The sequence below is a fragment of the Bubalus kerabau genome, chromosome 2, assembly GCF_029407905.1.
Source record: "Bubalus kerabau isolate K-KA32 ecotype Philippines breed swamp buffalo chromosome 2, PCC_UOA_SB_1v2, whole genome shotgun sequence".
Classification (NCBI taxonomy): Eukaryota; Metazoa; Chordata; class Mammalia; order Artiodactyla; family Bovidae; genus Bubalus; species Bubalus kerabau.
In genome coordinates, this window is record NC_073625.1 from 152334455 (window position 1) to 152352372 (window position 17918).

Consider the following 17918-nt stretch of genomic DNA (forward strand, 5'->3'; position numbering starts at 1 on the left):
TTTGCCGTTTTTTTTTTTAAGAGGCTTTTTTTTTTTTTTTTTTTTTTTTTGTCCTCACATGGCTTGCAGAATCTTAGTTTCCTGACCAATAACAATCTAGACATGGTGAAATCACAGCATCCTAACCACTGGACCATCAGGGAATACCCCTTGCCCTGTTCCTGTATGAGTCGATGACAGGATCCCAGGAATAACTATATCATCCCCTATTACAAGTTTCTCTTCCTATTCATAACATCTATTCAGCATTAATATATGTACTGCTTTTTTTTCTTGGTTTTATTATGTGCATCACCTTTTTAATAACCACATGACATTGAAATTGATCTAATCTGAATGTTGTATTTCCTAAATGATTATGAAATTTTCTCTTAAAATGAAATTCTAAATTTCCTTTCCCAGAGAGAAGTCCTTCATTCATAAATTTCTCTAGAGTCTGTGATAAAATGTGAAACAGCAAGGACTGCTTTGAAATTAGTATTTCAATACACACTGTGTTGCCCAGTGGCCCCAATTGATAGTTGGACTAGAAATACGTGTTTTCTATTGTTTTGCTTTTGTTGGTCTTAATGGAAATTGGAAGCCAAAAGTTTGGTTCCACAAAAATACTCTACTGTTGTGTATTACTCAAACTAACACCACACCAACAACAACTGGGCTAAATTGTTGTCGAGACATTTTCCTCTTAGTATACTATTTCAGTAACTCACTTCTAAGTATAAGACTATAAAACTGAGTAACTTAGCTGCCTAAAAGCAGAAACATGCTTCAACTTACAATTGTTTATTTCTTCCTCTTCGAGGAGTCTATAAATTGTCCATCTAATTCATGAAAGTATAAAGAAAGTTCCTTAATTGCCCTATAGTTATTTGATTTGCTTCTCACAAACTTTTAAGGTTTTTTTGTCTTTGTTTTTTAAAGCTCCCTCTGAAGACCTGGACTTCAAATCCATCACTTCTGGTCTGATATCCAATATTCACCTTGGTATCTGACTTGCCAAAGGGTGACTGGAGAGTATTTTAAGATGAAAAGGAAATTCTCCAAAAAATGTTAAGCAAAAATAGAACCTTCTGTGGGATACAGAAAAAACTGGAGTCACCCACAGAAAACTTAGAGCCAAACTTAGAGGAAGTCAATAAACTATTATGTCTGATTCTTACACAGACACAATGTGAGCTTTTTCCTTTAATAATACAAATTTGTACCTCTGTCAATCAAATTGTGTTCATGTAAAGAAGCAGTTTGTGGTTAGGTCCCTAAGATATGAACAATGACACAAACTTATGCAACACACAGTCCACACAATGGTTTGTGGTGGCCCTGCCCAAAACACATTTAAAAAATTGTGTGAAGATAATAACACCTTTCAAGTAATGCTTTGCGGCGATGACCATATACGTGTGTTGTTTTTTATAATTTCTTAAGATACTAGGCAATTCATCTAGCAAACATAAATAGGAATGAGGTTTTTTCCCCAAGCACCCCATTGTTGAGGTGACCATTATAGGCTATTCTATGAAGAATCTTTGACTCTAAATTATAATTTAATAAAATCTTGCAAATAGTTTAAAGTTGTACCAATCCACAAGGAACAACAACAAACATCTATTACTATGACTCTTACAAATATTCCTAAAGAACTCACAAACTATACCTATATTCCTTACTACATCACTGAGACAGACAGAGAAAATTACCAATTATCTCCATTTCACATAGAGAGGCTGTGACACAGAAAGACTTTGGAACTTTCTCAAAGACACAAAGTAATGAATGAATTGAGAGAAATAAAGAGAAAAATAGATGAATAGAAAAAAAGCTGTAATACACTTCAGGTCTTCAGATGTTTTCATCCTGTAATTATTCCCATTAGAACCACTTTTCTACCTACCAATCTTAAATTGTTACTCACCTAGAATACTCCCTTGTAAAAAGTCTTTTTAATGGGATTTAAGACAACTTTAGAAGTGTTTTTATTTCCCCCACAGAGTCCATGAGCTTTGAACAGTACTAGAAAATTAAAAAGCATTTGTCATAATAAAAAAAATTAGTACCAACTCCCTTCCATCTTACAAAAAACAGATTACACTGAATTTGACAGTACTTAGAAAACAATATGTCTAAAACTCATTGCCTGAAAGCAGATAATGAGAATTCATAAGTTCCTTTTATGGGCCCACATTGTGCTACGGAAATATTAAATAAATACAAGTGCAGTCCCTGTGCTTCACAACCTTACAATTCAGTAAGTCAGTCAGTCAGCCAACCAGCTCATGAGCTGGTATATAAGTATCCCACATTCCAGACACTGGGGATAGAGAGATGACTGTGGCATGTTCTCAGTATTCAAAGACCTCCTAGTCTAATGGGGAAACATTGTATTGAATATGTGGCTAATTATAATACAGTATAATTGCTACAATGGAAACCCATAGAAGAAAGCAATATACATTCCTTGGGAAAGGTAGTCTCATGAGAATGTTTCGTAGAAGAGACAATATAGGAACTACATCTTGAAAACAAATAACATTTTCTCTAAAAGAAAAAATATTTCTAGAAAAGAAAAGCAGGTGAACACAGAAGCTTAAGAGTGAATGGCATTTAGCAGGAAAGTTCAGAGAGGTGGAGGTCTTAGATGAATGCTTCATTTCATAGAAAATGGAGAGCTATTGAAGGGTTTCAAGCAGAAAAATAAATCTGTTATTTTAGAAAGTTAATTCCAGCAACCACATGGAAAAGTGTAAGGTGAAAAGGAGACAAGTGGTAGATGGGCTATTACATTAGTCCAAACAAGAGATGAAGAGAGTCCACAGCACTGCCCAAGAAAATTTTTAGCAGTGATGGAAATATTCTGTATCTGTGCTGTCCAGTATGCTAGCCATGAGCCACATGCGGCTACTGAGCACTAAAATTTTAAATTGCCACATGTGGCTAGTGTTTGCCAAACTGGACAATGCAGAGACATCTTGAGTTAAACCTTAAAGGAGAGTTTTTCCAACTGCAGGTTGCAATTGGTGGGTTAAGAAATTGATGTGGTAGGGAGTTCTCCGGTGACCCAGTGGTTAGGATTCTGGGCTTTCACTGCCATGTCCCAGGTTGGATCCCTGGTTGGGTAACTGAGATCCTACAAGCTGTGCAGCACGGCCCCCCAAAAATTGATGTGGTAGTTCACAATTGGTATTTTGTAATGAATGAAGACAATAACACAGAAGACAGCAGAACAGAAATGAGTCGAGTAGAACAGAATAGGAAATAAAATGTCAGCATTCACTTAAGAGTATTATTTTGAGAGATGTTTATTTCAGTTAAAGGTATATGTATGGGTGTGTACCATGGATCACAGTGTAAAGTGCCCTTTTCTTTTATATTGTGTTTGAAAATGTTTGAAAGTCAGTCTTTTGTGGAAGGCTATTATTTAGCTACATTCAGAATTATGAGGAAGAGATTTCCAGATGGGAAAGACAGCATAAGCAAAATTCACTGGAGTTTGGAGTAAGGATAACTGGATGTTTTAGGACTTCCTAATTTTTTTTTTTTTTTTGCTTTTGTTAGAACATTAGAATATTTAGAACATTTTTAGACCTACAGAAAAATTGAGACAATAATACAGTGAATTACCATATGCCCTGCACTCAGCTTCTGCTATCAGCATCTTACATTAGTATGACATGTGTTACAATTAATGAGCCAGTGTTGATATGCTATTATTAAAGCCAATACATTACTCAAATTTACTTTGTTTTTAGCTAAAATCCTTTTCTTTTTTCAGGATTCCATCTAGGCTAAAATACTACATTTAGTTGTCATGTTTCCTTAGGCTGCTTTAGGCTGTGACAGTTTTTCTGTTTTTGCCTGTTTCTGATGACCTTGAGAGTTTTAAGTGCTAAGAATTTTAAGGGCAGGCATTTTGTAAGAGGCTCTTCTGTTGAAAATTTGCCTGGTGTGGTTTTTTTTTTTTTTTTTTTTTTCATAATTAGACTGAGGCTGTGAGTTTGGGAGAGGAAGACAGTAGAAAAGTGCCATTTTCAGGCCATGATATCATGGATACATACTGTCAGCCTGAGTTATCACTGTTGATAGTGGCCTTGATCAGCTGACTGAGCTTATCAGTCTCCTCCTCTGTAAATTTACTCGCTTTTATCACCACTTTTCACACTGCAGTCTTTGGAAGGAAATCACTCTGCTCCTCTAAATGAATTAGTTAATTAAAGGAAGGCTTCAACTTGAGTCAGTCACATTGAGCTCTTTCTAAAGAAAGCTACTTCCAAGTACAGACACAATCTCTTTTTAGATACAGCATCTCCCTCTGCGGCAGCAGGCAGGATACTTTTCCCACTTCTCAGGTTTTCAGGTTCCAAATATGAAGCACAGAAAAAGCTGAGTGATTGACGTAGAATTCCAAAATAAGTTGGAAAGGAGTTAGCCCACGATCAATTGTAGATCCTTCTGACTTTTCTCTTTAGCCCCAGATTCTGACATTTTAGAAGGAGATTTAAACCAAAATGTGTTAGGTCCCACACCCACCTAAGGAGGGAAGATTCATTTTTTAGCCAATGTTTAGAAAGGAAAATCCCTTTCTTAGAAAATCCAATCATTTGGAGTACTTTCTTTAGGCAGAGGAGGGCTGCAGGATCAAGTCTTTTGCAGTGTTCCCAAGGTAAACACCGCCCTGACAAATCATCAAGTACTCATCTTTCATTGTGGTTGCCTAACTTTTTACCACGTCCATTCCCATGGAGAGATCCAAAACCAAAAAGCCTCCTGAGCAAGCCCAGCCTCTACTTTTGTCCCCACCCTGAAGCTTCCTTTAACAGTGTTCTCATTTTGTGACTCATGTATTACATGGGTTTATGCGAGCATATGGGTTTTTTTATTGCTCTATTTATTCTAACCTTCTTCTCTGCTCAGGCCAGAAGAAAGTTTTGTCCCTGACTAATGTGGATCCCAAGTCCCAGGACTTCTCCCTTTCATTGTAAGAGACGAGATTAAAACTTACCTTTCCTCACTGTATACAATCTAGTGAGAGAAAAATCACTCAGTGATCATATTCAGAAATAAAAAAATCATTTGGAAATTAAAAATAGCCACTAACTCTGCAATCAGTTATGACATAACTTCTTAGGGAAATTCCAAGTCCTCCTGTTTTCTACTGTCACTGTGTCCCCATTCATTCCCTGGGTTCCCTGCAGGAATCTCTCTCTCCCTCTGGTTCCCAAGACTCTCTTAATCATTCTCTAATAACTTTCTCCCAGCTTTTTCTCCCCTCAACTTGGCAAAACTCCACTTTGGGTCTTTTATCCATGCTAAGTTGTACACTGCTAACAGTAACCTTGGCTTTTGCCAGTTCCCAGTAATATCTGCAATAAGTGGGCATTCAGACCTTTATTTGACTGGAAGAGAATCTGGGGTTTCAGGAGTCTTGAGTAAGACAAGAGTAGAATCTGGGGAAATTGAGAGAAGGTGGGGCTGAAGTTCTTCCAGATACCTACACACTTGATACCAATGTCCTTGCTCAACTTTGAATCTTTGAAGATCACAGAAACCCTCCACTGGAATGTCTACTTCTTTCATCCAACATCAGTTCACAAAACACAGGGTATTCACCACCTGGAATAATCTAGTCACTTTAATTCGGTTTGACAAACCAATTTGACGTCAAGCAATTTAATATCCATTTAATGTTTAGCCTCATAGGCTTGACACTTTTCTTTAAAATTAATGACTGGGTCTAGGGGATTCTACTGGAGAAGGCAATGGCACCCCACTCCAGCACTCTTGCCTGGAAAATCCCATGGATGGAGGAACCTGGTGGGCTGCAGTCCATGGGGTCGCTGAGAGTCGGACACGACTGAGCGACTTCACTTTCACTTTTTCACTTTCATGCTTTGGAGAAGGAAATGGCAACCCACTCCAGTGTTCTTGCCTGGAGAATCCCAGGGGCAGGAGAGCCTGGTGGGCTGCCGTCTATGGGGTCACACAGAGTCGGACACTACTGAAGTGACTTAGCAGCAGGGGATTCTACAGTCCATCCAGCCACTAACATTCTAGGATTCCACTTTAGCTACTTAACACGTGGTAAATATTGTCTAAAATGCATATATGTGGAATATATCCAGCTAAATTATAATTATCATTCTTGGGAACAGTGGCCATGATTGTCTCAGTCACTGTGGAATCTCCAGTTCCTAGTGCAATTACCAGGATGGTAGTAAATAAAAAGGAAGGTAGAGAGAGGAAAGTCTTTCTCTGGTTAGATTCCATCTTCCTATCTATGTACTTCTTCCATATACAAATCCCTTTACTTGATGCTTTGCTTGCATTTTTGCTAAACATCACAGCAACCTTAAACAGAAGGGATTGTTATTTCCATTTACAGATGAGGAACTTGAGGTCCAGAATAATGAAGTAACTGTGCCAAGGTTACATGCCCAGCAAGTGGAGGAGTCAGAACTTGAGCCAGTGCTTAGGCTTAGTCACATATACATATATACATATGCATACATGTATATATACATATATTTACACACACTTACACATATAAATACACATAGAAATTGAATCACTTCTATACACCTCAAACTAACACAACATTGACAACTATACTTCCATTAAAAGAAAGAAACATTAAAAATCAAACAATGGCCCAGAGAAAGCTTTTCCTCTGGCCTCACAATCCATCCCTCCAGGCAACAGAGCTGGCCTTTGTCCCACCCTCATTTTTTACCTAGCACTTCACTGACTTTGTATCCTGAAGGGGCTCCCAGTCCTCCCCACTCACCTGAAGGCATTACGCACAGCTTCAGCTGCTAGAGCCAAACCCATCCAGGCCACTGTACTACTGAACACACTACTGAACACATACCACCGTGTGCTTAGGCAGGGTCACCTTTGAACGCACAACCTCCTTAAACATTTAAGAGGGTTTTAAAAAATCATCAAGTTTAGAGGAAAAAGTAAAAGGAGGAGGAGGAAGAGAAAGAACAAGCTACTTGCTCCCTCTTTTCCGTATACAGGAAATCATCTTTTAAAAAACACAATTAAAAACAAGGAGATGCATAGTATGCTTAAATAGAGTAAGCATTTTATGTCTTTTTTTAGCGTTACTAGGATATGCCATCAGGTCTTTAAGGGCAAGTTAATTTCACACTTCACAGTGAAAATTAAGACATTAAGATGTTTGCTGTTATCTAGTTCTAGGTTGGGCTTTCCTGGTGGCTCAGTGATAAAGAATCCTGCCAATGCAGTAGATGCAGAAGATGCGGGTTCAGTTCCTGGTGAAGAAGATCCCCTAGAGAAGGAAATGGCAACCTAATCCAGTATTCTTGCCTGGGAAATCCCATCAACAGAGGAGCCTGGCAGGCTATAGATCATGGGGTCACAAAAGAGTTGAACACAACTTAGCAACTAAAGAACAACAAAAACAGTTCCAGGTTACCTGTGGATAATTAATTTCATGCCATTTTTGTCATCTTATTTCCCAAATTCAGCCTGTTTTCCTAGCTTGCTTCTTAGCATTTTCCATGCCCTTTCCCCTCATTTAGTGCTCATTCCTGGCCCTCATCACAGCATGTTTGCTACGTGGTCCAGTTTGCTGCTGCCAAGAAGAGCATCTTCTGTCTGCAATGCCATTTTGGAATAGATTCCTTTTGAAGCTGTTACTACTCAGAAAAAACCACATAGCAGTACTCAAAGTGCAGTTGTTTAATGAATGAATGAATTCTCCTTCCCACATTACTCATCTTAAATTGTCTAAAGTGGTTTTCTTAAATCTTGCATGTTTTCCCATAGGAAATTTAAAAACAGACTCAGTAGGAAGGAAAAACATATTATCTAAGCAAATCTAGAATCTAAATATAGTGTATATTCTAACGATAGGTTGTAGCAGATGGTTTACCAATAATAACCAACTCTTCTCACCTTTTCATGACCAACAGTAAATAGATAATCTTTAAAACTGCATCTCATTAATAAGGGGGAAAATAACCAAAGGAAAAGGGGACATCAATGCTTTTTATTGACTCTCTTACTTTGTGAGACTGGAATGAAATGGGACCATAAAAGCATGTCAGAGGTGACAACAGAGAGGGCTGGGAAATGATCCAGGGCACTGTAGAAATGGGTGAGAATACAAAAATTCAATCTTAATCCTTTAAATTGTTAGCAATATGTAACCAAGGCTTTACCAGGTATCCAGCTTTGGTGTGATGCATGTTGGTATGCTTTAGAGCCATTGTTTCCTTGATCGTTTGACTTTAACAGCTAAAAACAATGAACACTGATCACCTCAGGGTTTCTATGACTTAGAAATGTGGGCACAAGTTAGCTTAGTGCCTCGGCTCAGGTTCCCTCACAATGGTACAATTAAGGTGTCCACTGGAGCTACTCAAGCAAGAAATTTAATTTTTTAAGAGAAACCAATAGCTAGGCAATTAATTAGTACATTTTTTTAAATTAGTACATTTTTAAAAGCTAAAATGTATAGGGGAAAAAGTCAATGATATTTCTAAAAGAGTGATTTATCTCATTTATAAAAGTAAAAAGAGTAATTGAAAATATTTTAAACAGATTTCCAGTACATGGTTGATTCTGAATAAGTAATTCCTATGGGAGGGCAGAGGCAGAGATTTACTGAAAATTCAAAAGCGTTTCAACTTGGCTTTAGAATACACGGAAGGCAACATGTCTATATGAACTTAAAGCCTCATCCTCTCAAACCCACTATAGCATTCCCGTATTAAAAACCTCTGGAGCCCCCTCACTCATAGGTTCAAGCTTAGGGTGTGTGGCCTCACTCTGGTCATTTCCTCCTCTTCAGTTTTCTCATACTCCCAGTCTCCCTCCCCAGATCTCTGTGCTCCATTCACTGCCCCACCCAACCTCCTATCAAACTCCTTCCATCCTCTAACTTTTGAACAAACAAGTTGATTCTTCTGTCTTGGCCATTCTCCCCACCTGACTTATCTGTTAGATTCACAGTCATCTCTTGGATTTTACCTCAAATATCTCTTCCTCAGAGACATACTTAGGCTGGATTAATTTTCCCACAGCCCCTTTATACATTGCTCCTGTCCTTTAGGGCATAATGTAGTTGATAATTATATATTTACATATATTGTTTGATTGCTACTTGTCTTCCCAACTGGATCAAGCTTCTTAAGGGGAAGATCTGGGCTTCCCTGAGCCATCATTCTGCCACCTTCACCCAGCACAGTCTGGAAATTCATATCTGATGAATGGACTCTCACATTCCTAGTCACTTACCTGGCACCACCCTAAACTGTCTAGGTAATGAAGAGGGAGCAAGTATGGGTATCCATGAATGAGATTCTTAAAAATCAAATTTAGTTTGAAACATACAGTTGTCTAATGAAACAGCCTAATAGCTCAAATAGTCATATCTCCTAATTTTCTCTATCAGTCTATCAGTGGAAAGTCTTGGTTACTTGGATAATATTATTCACTAAAATTATCACTCCTTCTGTCACTCATTTTCTCTAAGACCTTTGACCTTTGCTCTTTCTCTGCAACTAGAGTTAGGAATGAAGAACACTGGAGGTAACTCCTCACTTAAGTCCACCTGCCAGGGCAATGCATTTATATCTAATTACTTAGTTCCCCACTCCGGCTTCTAGAAAAGAGGCTCACTTTTCTTTTCATAGGAAAGTAAAAACAACTTCAGTTTCTATTATCTACTTATTTGGATTATTCTGACCATTATTACAAATAATCATGACCTAGTAACACAAAGGCTTTCCCATTTTAAGTTTTGTGGAAATTATCCTTATCAGAAGGGCTTGCTGCTGCTGCTGCTGCTGCTGCTAAGTCGCTTCAGTCGTGTCCGACTCTGTGCAACCCCACAGACGGAAGCCCACCAGGCTCCTCCATCCCTGGGATTCTCCAGGCAAGAACACTGGAGTGGATTGCCATTTCCTTCCCCAGTGCAGGAAAGTGAAAAGTGAAAGTGAAGTCATTCAGTCGTGCCCGACTCATAGCTACCCCATGGACTGCAACCCACCAGGCTCCTCCGTCCATGGGATTTTCCAGGCAAGAGTACTGGAGTGGGTTGCCATTGCCTTCTCCAATGAGAAAGGGTTACTTATTATCAAAGCCAAGCTATTGAAAGTCAGCAATAGCAAACTGTATCCCACTTAGGTCCAGACTGAGTCATCTCTATTTTTTTTAAGTTAGTTACATGTTGTTCTTTCATTTACTTATTTGTTCAGCAAGTATTCACTGATGACTGTGTTTATGCTAGGCCTTAGGATCATGAGAATCTCCCCATAACCTGAGGAGTCCACGGTCTTATGCAGCAAAAATATCTTGCTTTTACTCAAATGAGAATCAAAGAAAAGAGAAATACGTTCATGTCAGAACATAGGAATGATCTTCAAAAGATGTAACTGTGATTTGAATAGTAAAAGTCATCAAGGTGGACTTAGATGATGTGGCACCATGATATTCTTAGGAATAAGCAGAACAAGCACAGGTCAGCTTATATATACAAGGACATCCACCATGTCTATGAGTGTCTGATGGCCTTCCTTCTAGGAAGTTTTAACTGTGATCCTATCCGAGGGCCAACAAAACATTCTTTTGGCTTTCATAAGTTCTCTACCCACAAACCAAATGACCACCCAAAGGTGTACCCAAAGGTACACTTTCGGCTTCCCCTTTGTTTCCGAGGTTCTAAGACCAACCACATGTCAAGTGCCTCGCTAGAAAGACTCATAGGACTCAGCATATATTCACACTCACAGCTAAGGTTTATTGTAGCAAAATGATAAACAACAGGATCAGCAAGGAAGAGAGACATGGGCAGAGTCTGAAGAAATTCATATATAGGCTTCAGATGTTCCCTCCCTCCCATGAGTGGACACCCAGAGCGTGCTTCTTTCTTTACCAACAAAAAGTACCATGATACATGTCAAGTTTCTGCCCAGGGCAGCCCATTAGAGACTCAGCACCAAGATTTTTATTGGGGCTGGCTATATGGACACTCTCTGCCTGGCAATTACAAAAATTCCAGGCTCCCAGAATAAAGCAGGTGTTCACCATAAATTACAGTGTTTACACAGTCTGGGCATGGTGAATCATCCTTATCCATTAGGGAATGAAGAGAACATTCCAAAAACCAAGTTCCCAGATGCCAGCCAGGGGCCCTTCTAAAGATAGCGGCCTCAGGCTTGCTGTATTAACTCTTTCCCACATACTATTTTTTAAACTTCTTCTTACAAAATATAGTCATAGGAAATAGAAAATTCATGTTTATTTCTCTTGATGTACAGGGCTAAATAAAATGTGGTTAGCCTCGATTGTAAATACTACTATCACTAGAATTATTACTAGCATTAATGATTTTTAGATAAATATTACTGTTAATAATATTGCTATTAATTCTAGTAGTAATTATTAGTAGTAATGACAATATTATTAATTCTTATGATTAACATGCTGTGTATTATTTCCATGTAATATTCCTATTAGTAATTCACTCAATGATCATTAACCTTCTTTGAAAATTTTTAACATACTGAGATCATGAAAATCTAAGGAGATTCTGTGTTCAGTGCCTTATTTATGTTTTGTTCTAATCTGTTACCTTTTTTAACAGGACAGACTTTCTGCAGCTTGAAGGAACCAGCCATGGATTTCAAGCGTGTGAAGGACTATTTATCCTGGCTCTACTATCAATATCAAATCATTAGCTGCTGTGCTGTCTTGGAGCCTTGGGAGCAATCTATGTTCAATACCATCATACTAACCATCTTTGCTATGGTAGTGTACACTGCCTATGTTTTTATCCCAATCCACATTCGCCTGGCTTGGGAATTTTTCTCCAAAATGTGTGGCTATCACAGTACAATTTCTAATTGATCTTTTCTGCATTCTGCAAACTGGCATTGCATATGTGTATGCTGCTTCCAACGCATTGATTTAGGTGAATACTGTGGCTTCTTTCACTGTCTAACCTCAAAAGCTCTCCCCTCTCTATGCAGTCTTAGATCCTGCCTGAAATTTGAGATAGATGTCTCTTTAGGTTCTTTTATACACACCATGTTGTGCATCAGACCATGGATAACACAATGACCTTACCTCACGTACCATATTCTTTCAACTTAAATCTATGAGTTTAGATTTTGTTTTTAATTGGTAAATTGCCTATAAGCTTATTCTGGAAAAATAGGCTCATAAGAGATCTATCAGAATCATATTTAAAATGCTCCCTTGATACCTATTCTATAGTGAAGGATATATTTTTAAAAAATTTGTTCATAAGCTACAAAGTATCCTATCTTTGTTTACAATATACAAAAAGATCTGAATAAATTATATAGACCCCTAAAGTCTTATTTTCTAGTAACCTGCTGATACCTAAAATTCTTTTCCTTCAAGTGCAAAAGAATTGAAGGCATTGGTTTAAGGCAATTAACTCCTTTCAGACATGTTTCATGAATTGTTTCAAATGTCTCTAAAAGTCTGGCTTTATAACAGTTTAAAATCAACAATGTTGACTTTCGATAACCCAGTAAGTATTATAAAACAAAATAATTTTAAGCATAAGAAAAAATATATAATCAAAATAAATTCAGATGTTGTGATTGTGATGCTGCCTTGCCTTGCATGACGCTGGGGGAAAAGAGACAAGAAATTGCATCCTTTCTGTGCTTTCACTCAGTGGAGAGGGGGGTAGGGATCATATATTGGGCTACGGGAAGAAAAGCTAATAAATAGGCTGGAAGTAATATTCTACCAGCAGGAACTCGACAGCTTCAGTTAAGTGCTTTGATATAGTGGCTCCTTTGCAGAGCAAAAACAAGATTTATTAAATTTCCTTCAAAGTGTTTATCTTAGAAACAAATACAAGTTTTTAATTATACTGTTGAGTCAAATGTGAATGCCAAAGAACAAACCTTGCAGTTTTCCTCTCAATAAATATTAATGTTAGTAATTCTGGAGGGTAAAAATATAAATAGTTTTTGGACAATATTTCACCTTTCTTTGTGTTATGAAAGAAAATTTCAAGGAGAGCTAGAGGGAAAGATGTTTGGCATGCCAAATTACCTTGCATGTTTGTTAAAAAACAAAAACGTGTTTTGAAGATAAAACAGATCTGAACATGTATTTGTTGATTTTTGCAAAATAAAATTAGGTTTAATTTTATAAATAAAATATCCATCTCCAGATTTGCTTTTTCCTCCTATTGCACTCAATATCTAGATGCTTACCTCCATACTTCTCTGCAAATATCATTTCTTACTAATCCAAGGTGGCAACTGATCTTAAGATGGCAGGGTAAGACTACATTTATCAAGAGTCTTCTACATGGCAGACATGTTTTACATGTTCAGATAGGTATTAAGGTCTCCCAATTACAGATAAGAAACCTAGAACTTAGAAAAAGTACATTTCTTGTTCAAGGTCCTTTAACTACTAGTGGCAAAGCCAGGAAGCAAATCCAGGTCAGGACCATACTGGGCCCTGAAATATTTGCCACGTAGAAGCCCATGGGAGGACAATGTAAGCAAATGAAAGTTAATTGGCTGAGGGCCCCTGACATGCTAGAAAGCAGAATGTCATCAATAAAAGGGGTGAGGGGCTGAGGATACAGTCAAGATCAGAAGAACAGCAAGCCCAGATCTCAACTCTGCTTCTGCTGCGTATGCAGCGTTGTGTTCACCATTTCTATGTTGTCCAGGCCCATGGGCCTGTTTTAAAAGAACGCTTTCACTTTTAAATATTTCACAGAGGATTCTCAGTTAGGCATAAACTTGGATGCATTCCCAGTTCACAATGATTCAACCCTTTATATACAGGGACCCCTGCTAAGTACTCTTGGAATTCAATCACTGACCTTCTTAAATGCATTGACCTTCTTAAAATCCTCCTTCTAAAAATAAGAATTAAAATAAATGTGAATAGACACAGTAAAGCTTAATAAAGGATATTGCGAAGCACTGCCCCAGGATGTCACTTCAAAGGTAAGCATTTCCTCTGAGCAATCAAAATAATAAATGCAGGGTCCAAAAGATATAATCGACCGTAGTTTGAAAAAAAACTATCTGCATGCAGAAGGAAGAAAGCTCTACCTGCTCTTCTCTGTCAGTTTTGCAGACTAGGCAGAGATGCTCTTTACCTTGACCACAGTTAGCCTAGATAAGCAATACTTTTTATATGTTTTCCTTTGCTTCTATAATGTGTATATTTCAATGGTATGTACAGAACTTAAAAAAAAAAAAAAAAAAAGCTAAGAGTTTCATGATTCCAATGGGCTTGCATTTGTCACTCACTAAACTAGGAATCATAAAATATTCCTTCATTGGTATTGGCCAAATCAACAATTGTTTCCACCTACTTGTGCAACAACAAACACAAAAGGCCAAGAAATCAGGCAGTTTTAACGTTGAGATAGCACTGGTTGGTCTTTATTAACAAGTCATGCATGCATGCAAAAAAAAAATCTCTAGTCGACATTGTCTACTTCTTTCTTCTTCTATCACTAACATATTTGGATCTTCTCACTATTCGAGCATGTGCCTCTGAAAAGCAGGAAATTTGTCTTATTTCTCATTTTTCTGGCCTCCTCAGTTTTCTGGTCCAATGCCCGGTACAGAGCTAAACAGATACATGTAGTACGGAACATGACATAGTTCCCCATACCCTGTGTCCACACAGAAACAAGGAAGCGTAGTGCTGTGTTGAGTCACCTTAGGACATACAACTTCTATTTACCAAACGGTAAATTCTTCATTTACCCATTCATTCAACAAATGTATTAAAAGTCAACCATGTGTTGATGGGTAAAGGAATGGAGAGATGGATAAATACATGATGAAGAAAGTACAGTAGAAACTAGGGGTTAGGTGTTCAGGTGTTCATTATAAAGTTCTCTATAGTATATGCTTGAAATTTTTTATTTCAAAAATGCTGCAGGAAAAGTCCATCATGTCCATTATTGCACTTGCCACCAGGAACCAAAGATAAACAAGACAGAAATATTCCTGAATTTATGAATCATACAATCTGCTAGGCAAAATGATACAATAAAAAAATAAGCAAATGAACTATTTTCAAATTATTGTAGTCTTTTAAAAGAAAGAGCAGAGTGCTGGAGAGAAAGCAAGAGGATGGGAGAGAGGAGACTGCATTAGAGGAATTCAAACTTCTCTCAGGGCAAGTCTTTCAGCAGGTAAGCAATGTGGGGTGGGAGGTCATTTACACTCTATGATGAGGACACCGGCTGTTGTATGTGAGAAGATGGAATGGGGGCATGAGTCTGAGCAGGTGGAGCCAACACAGATGAGAGCCAGAGTAAGGTGGTGGCATCAGAGACAGAAACACTGTGATGTGATGTAATTTTTGGAGCTATAAAGTCAACATATCTTGCTTATGGGTTGGAGCAAAGGAGTAATTTCAGTAAATACATAAAGTATTTTTTTTTAATCATCTAAAGGAAACTTTCTCCTCATTTTGGGAAAGTTATTTGCAGAGCGATTAGCTGCCCTAAACAAAGAATATAGTCTTTTTGAGAGGTCCAAGGAAACAAACTTCATATATTTTCACCTACTTTTGCTAGCTTTTGAAGCTTCACTGTATCTCATCAAGAGTCCTTACACTTCTGATTGAAAGGAAAGACTACAATTTTCCACCATGAAATAGAATGTTATTCTCTAGGTACATTGCATCATCGAAGTTGACTAACCAAAACACCAGTAACATCACTATTCCTGCAGATTAAATAAACCCAACACTAAGTTCTAGAGCTTGAAAAGGCTTTGAGAGCAAACTTCAGGGTTTGGGTTCTCTTTGATTCATTCTTGAATTATTATGTTGATAACAATGAATGTGATAGTATTAAGGAGATTTAATGGTGGGGTTAGCAGGGAAGAGAGGACCAATTTTTTATTTCAATTATTTTCTTGGAGATTATAAAGAAAGAGAAGGCAAAGGAGTTCCAAAATAAAATTACAGTTGCTTTTACTGTAATGCCAAAGTCTATTTTTATAGCAATGATGATGCATTCCATTGACAATAATCATACTCCTAATCATTTCCACATGAAATTTAAAATTCAAATTGCTCCTTTTTATTGTTGAATTTCTACTTCTAACAGAGGTAACACTTAACCCAGATATCTGATTGTGGGGCAGAGGGAGACTGCAAAATGGAGGCGAGAGCTCCCCATGCCCTACCTTCCATCCTCTGCTGGCACCAGCCATCCCCACACACAGCAGGTGAGTTCCCTGGGTGGCACCATCTACATTACTAGGGAAGCACTGATTGGAGAGAGCCTCATGTCACTCAGCATGGATTCCCACTCATTGATGACACTGGACTGGAGAAAGGGAAGAGGAGAGTAAATGTGGGAGAGTAGTGAAGAGGGAAAAGGAAAAGGAAGAAGCATTATCCTTTTGTTTTCAGAGCTTACATGGGAAGGCCTCACTTCTTAAACAGCATATTAAAAAGTAGAGAATCACTTTGCCAACAAAGGTCCATTTAGTCAATGCTATGGTTTTTCCAGTAGTCATGTATGGATGTGAGAGTTGGACTATAAAGAAAGCTGAGCACCGAAGAACTGATGCTTTCAAACTGACAGCAAGGAGATCAAACTAGTCAATACTAGAGGAAACCAACACTGAATAATCATTGCAAGTACTGATGCTGAAACTGAAGCTCCAATGCTTTGGCCACCTGATGCGAAGAGCTAGTTTATTGGAAAACACCATGATGCTGGGAAAGATTGAGGGCAGGGGGAAAAGGGGGTGACAGAGAATGAGATGGCTGGATGGCATCACTGATTCAATGGACATGAGTTTGAGCAAACTCCAAGAGATAGTGAAGGACAGGGAAGCCTGGTGTGCTGCAGTTGATGGGGTCGCAAAGAGTCAGACATGACTTAGTGACTGAACAACAACACTTCCAAGTAAATTACAATGCTGCTCCTGTGTCCTTATCTCTCCAAGAACTACCCTAATCTTTTATTTTTTTTCTAATATGAGTTATAAATAAATTGGAGAAGGCAATAGCACCCCACTCCAGTACTCTTGCCTGGAAAATCCCATGGATGGAGGAGCCTGGTAGGCTGCAGTCCATGGGGTCGCAGAGTCAGATACGACTGAGCAACTTCACTTTCACTTTTCACTTTCATGCATTGGAAAAGGAAATGGCAACCCACTCCAGTGTTCTTGCCTGGAGAATCCCAAGGACGGGAGAGCCTGGTGGGCTGCCGTCAATGCGGTTGCACAGAGTCGAACACGACTGAAGTGACTTAGCAGCAGCAGCATAACTAAATGCTTCACATCTGGTTCATATTAATATTTCCATTTCTTTAGTTAAAATAATTCACTTTTACCTAATGTTAAAACATGAATAATCAGGCAACTGATCTCTCCTTTATTCAGTGGGTCCTTGGTATTCCCTTCTCTTATAGCCTGGCTTATAAGGTTCCCTCTGCCTCACCTCATCTCCACCCCACTCCATCACTATTTCTCAAGATTAGGTCACTTCGTTAGAAAATCAGAGTGGAGTGAAGTCTCTCCAGTGACTTTTCCAATTGAAAAGTCTACAGTCTATGAAGGAGATTCCCTGGTGGCTCAGAGGTTAAAGCGTCTGCCTGCAATGCAGGAGACCCGGGTTCGATCCCTGGGTCAGGAAGATACCCTGGAGAAGGCAATGGCAACCCACTCCAGTACTCTTGCCTGGAGAATCCCATGGAGGGAGGAGCCTGGTAGGCTACAGTCCATGGGGTCGCAAAGAGTCGGACACGACTGAGCGACTTCACTCACTCACTCACTCACTCACAGTCTATGAAAGTCTAGCTTCAGCTTCCTGAAGCTTTGGTTACTGACAAGCGTCTGACCTCTCTCTGAAATCCTATGGCCTTCCTAACCCCAGCATTAACCCTCATTGTTGTGGAAATA

General features: G+C 38.5%; 1 protein-coding gene across 1 annotated transcript in view; it reads left to right on the forward strand.

Annotated features, from left to right (window-relative positions):
* Positions 1–13164, forward strand: part of SPTSSB (serine palmitoyltransferase small subunit B) — a 29811-nt gene extending 16647 nt beyond the window's left edge. Inside the window, exon 3 of the mRNA XM_055569171.1 lies at positions 11612–13164. Coding sequence (XP_055425146.1) covers positions 11644–11874 — 231 coding nt within the window. The 5' untranslated portion in view covers positions 11612–11643 and the 3' untranslated portion in view covers positions 11875–13164. The remainder of the gene's footprint in view (positions 1–11611) is intronic.
* The last annotated feature ends 4754 nt before the right edge of the window (positions 13165–17918 follow it).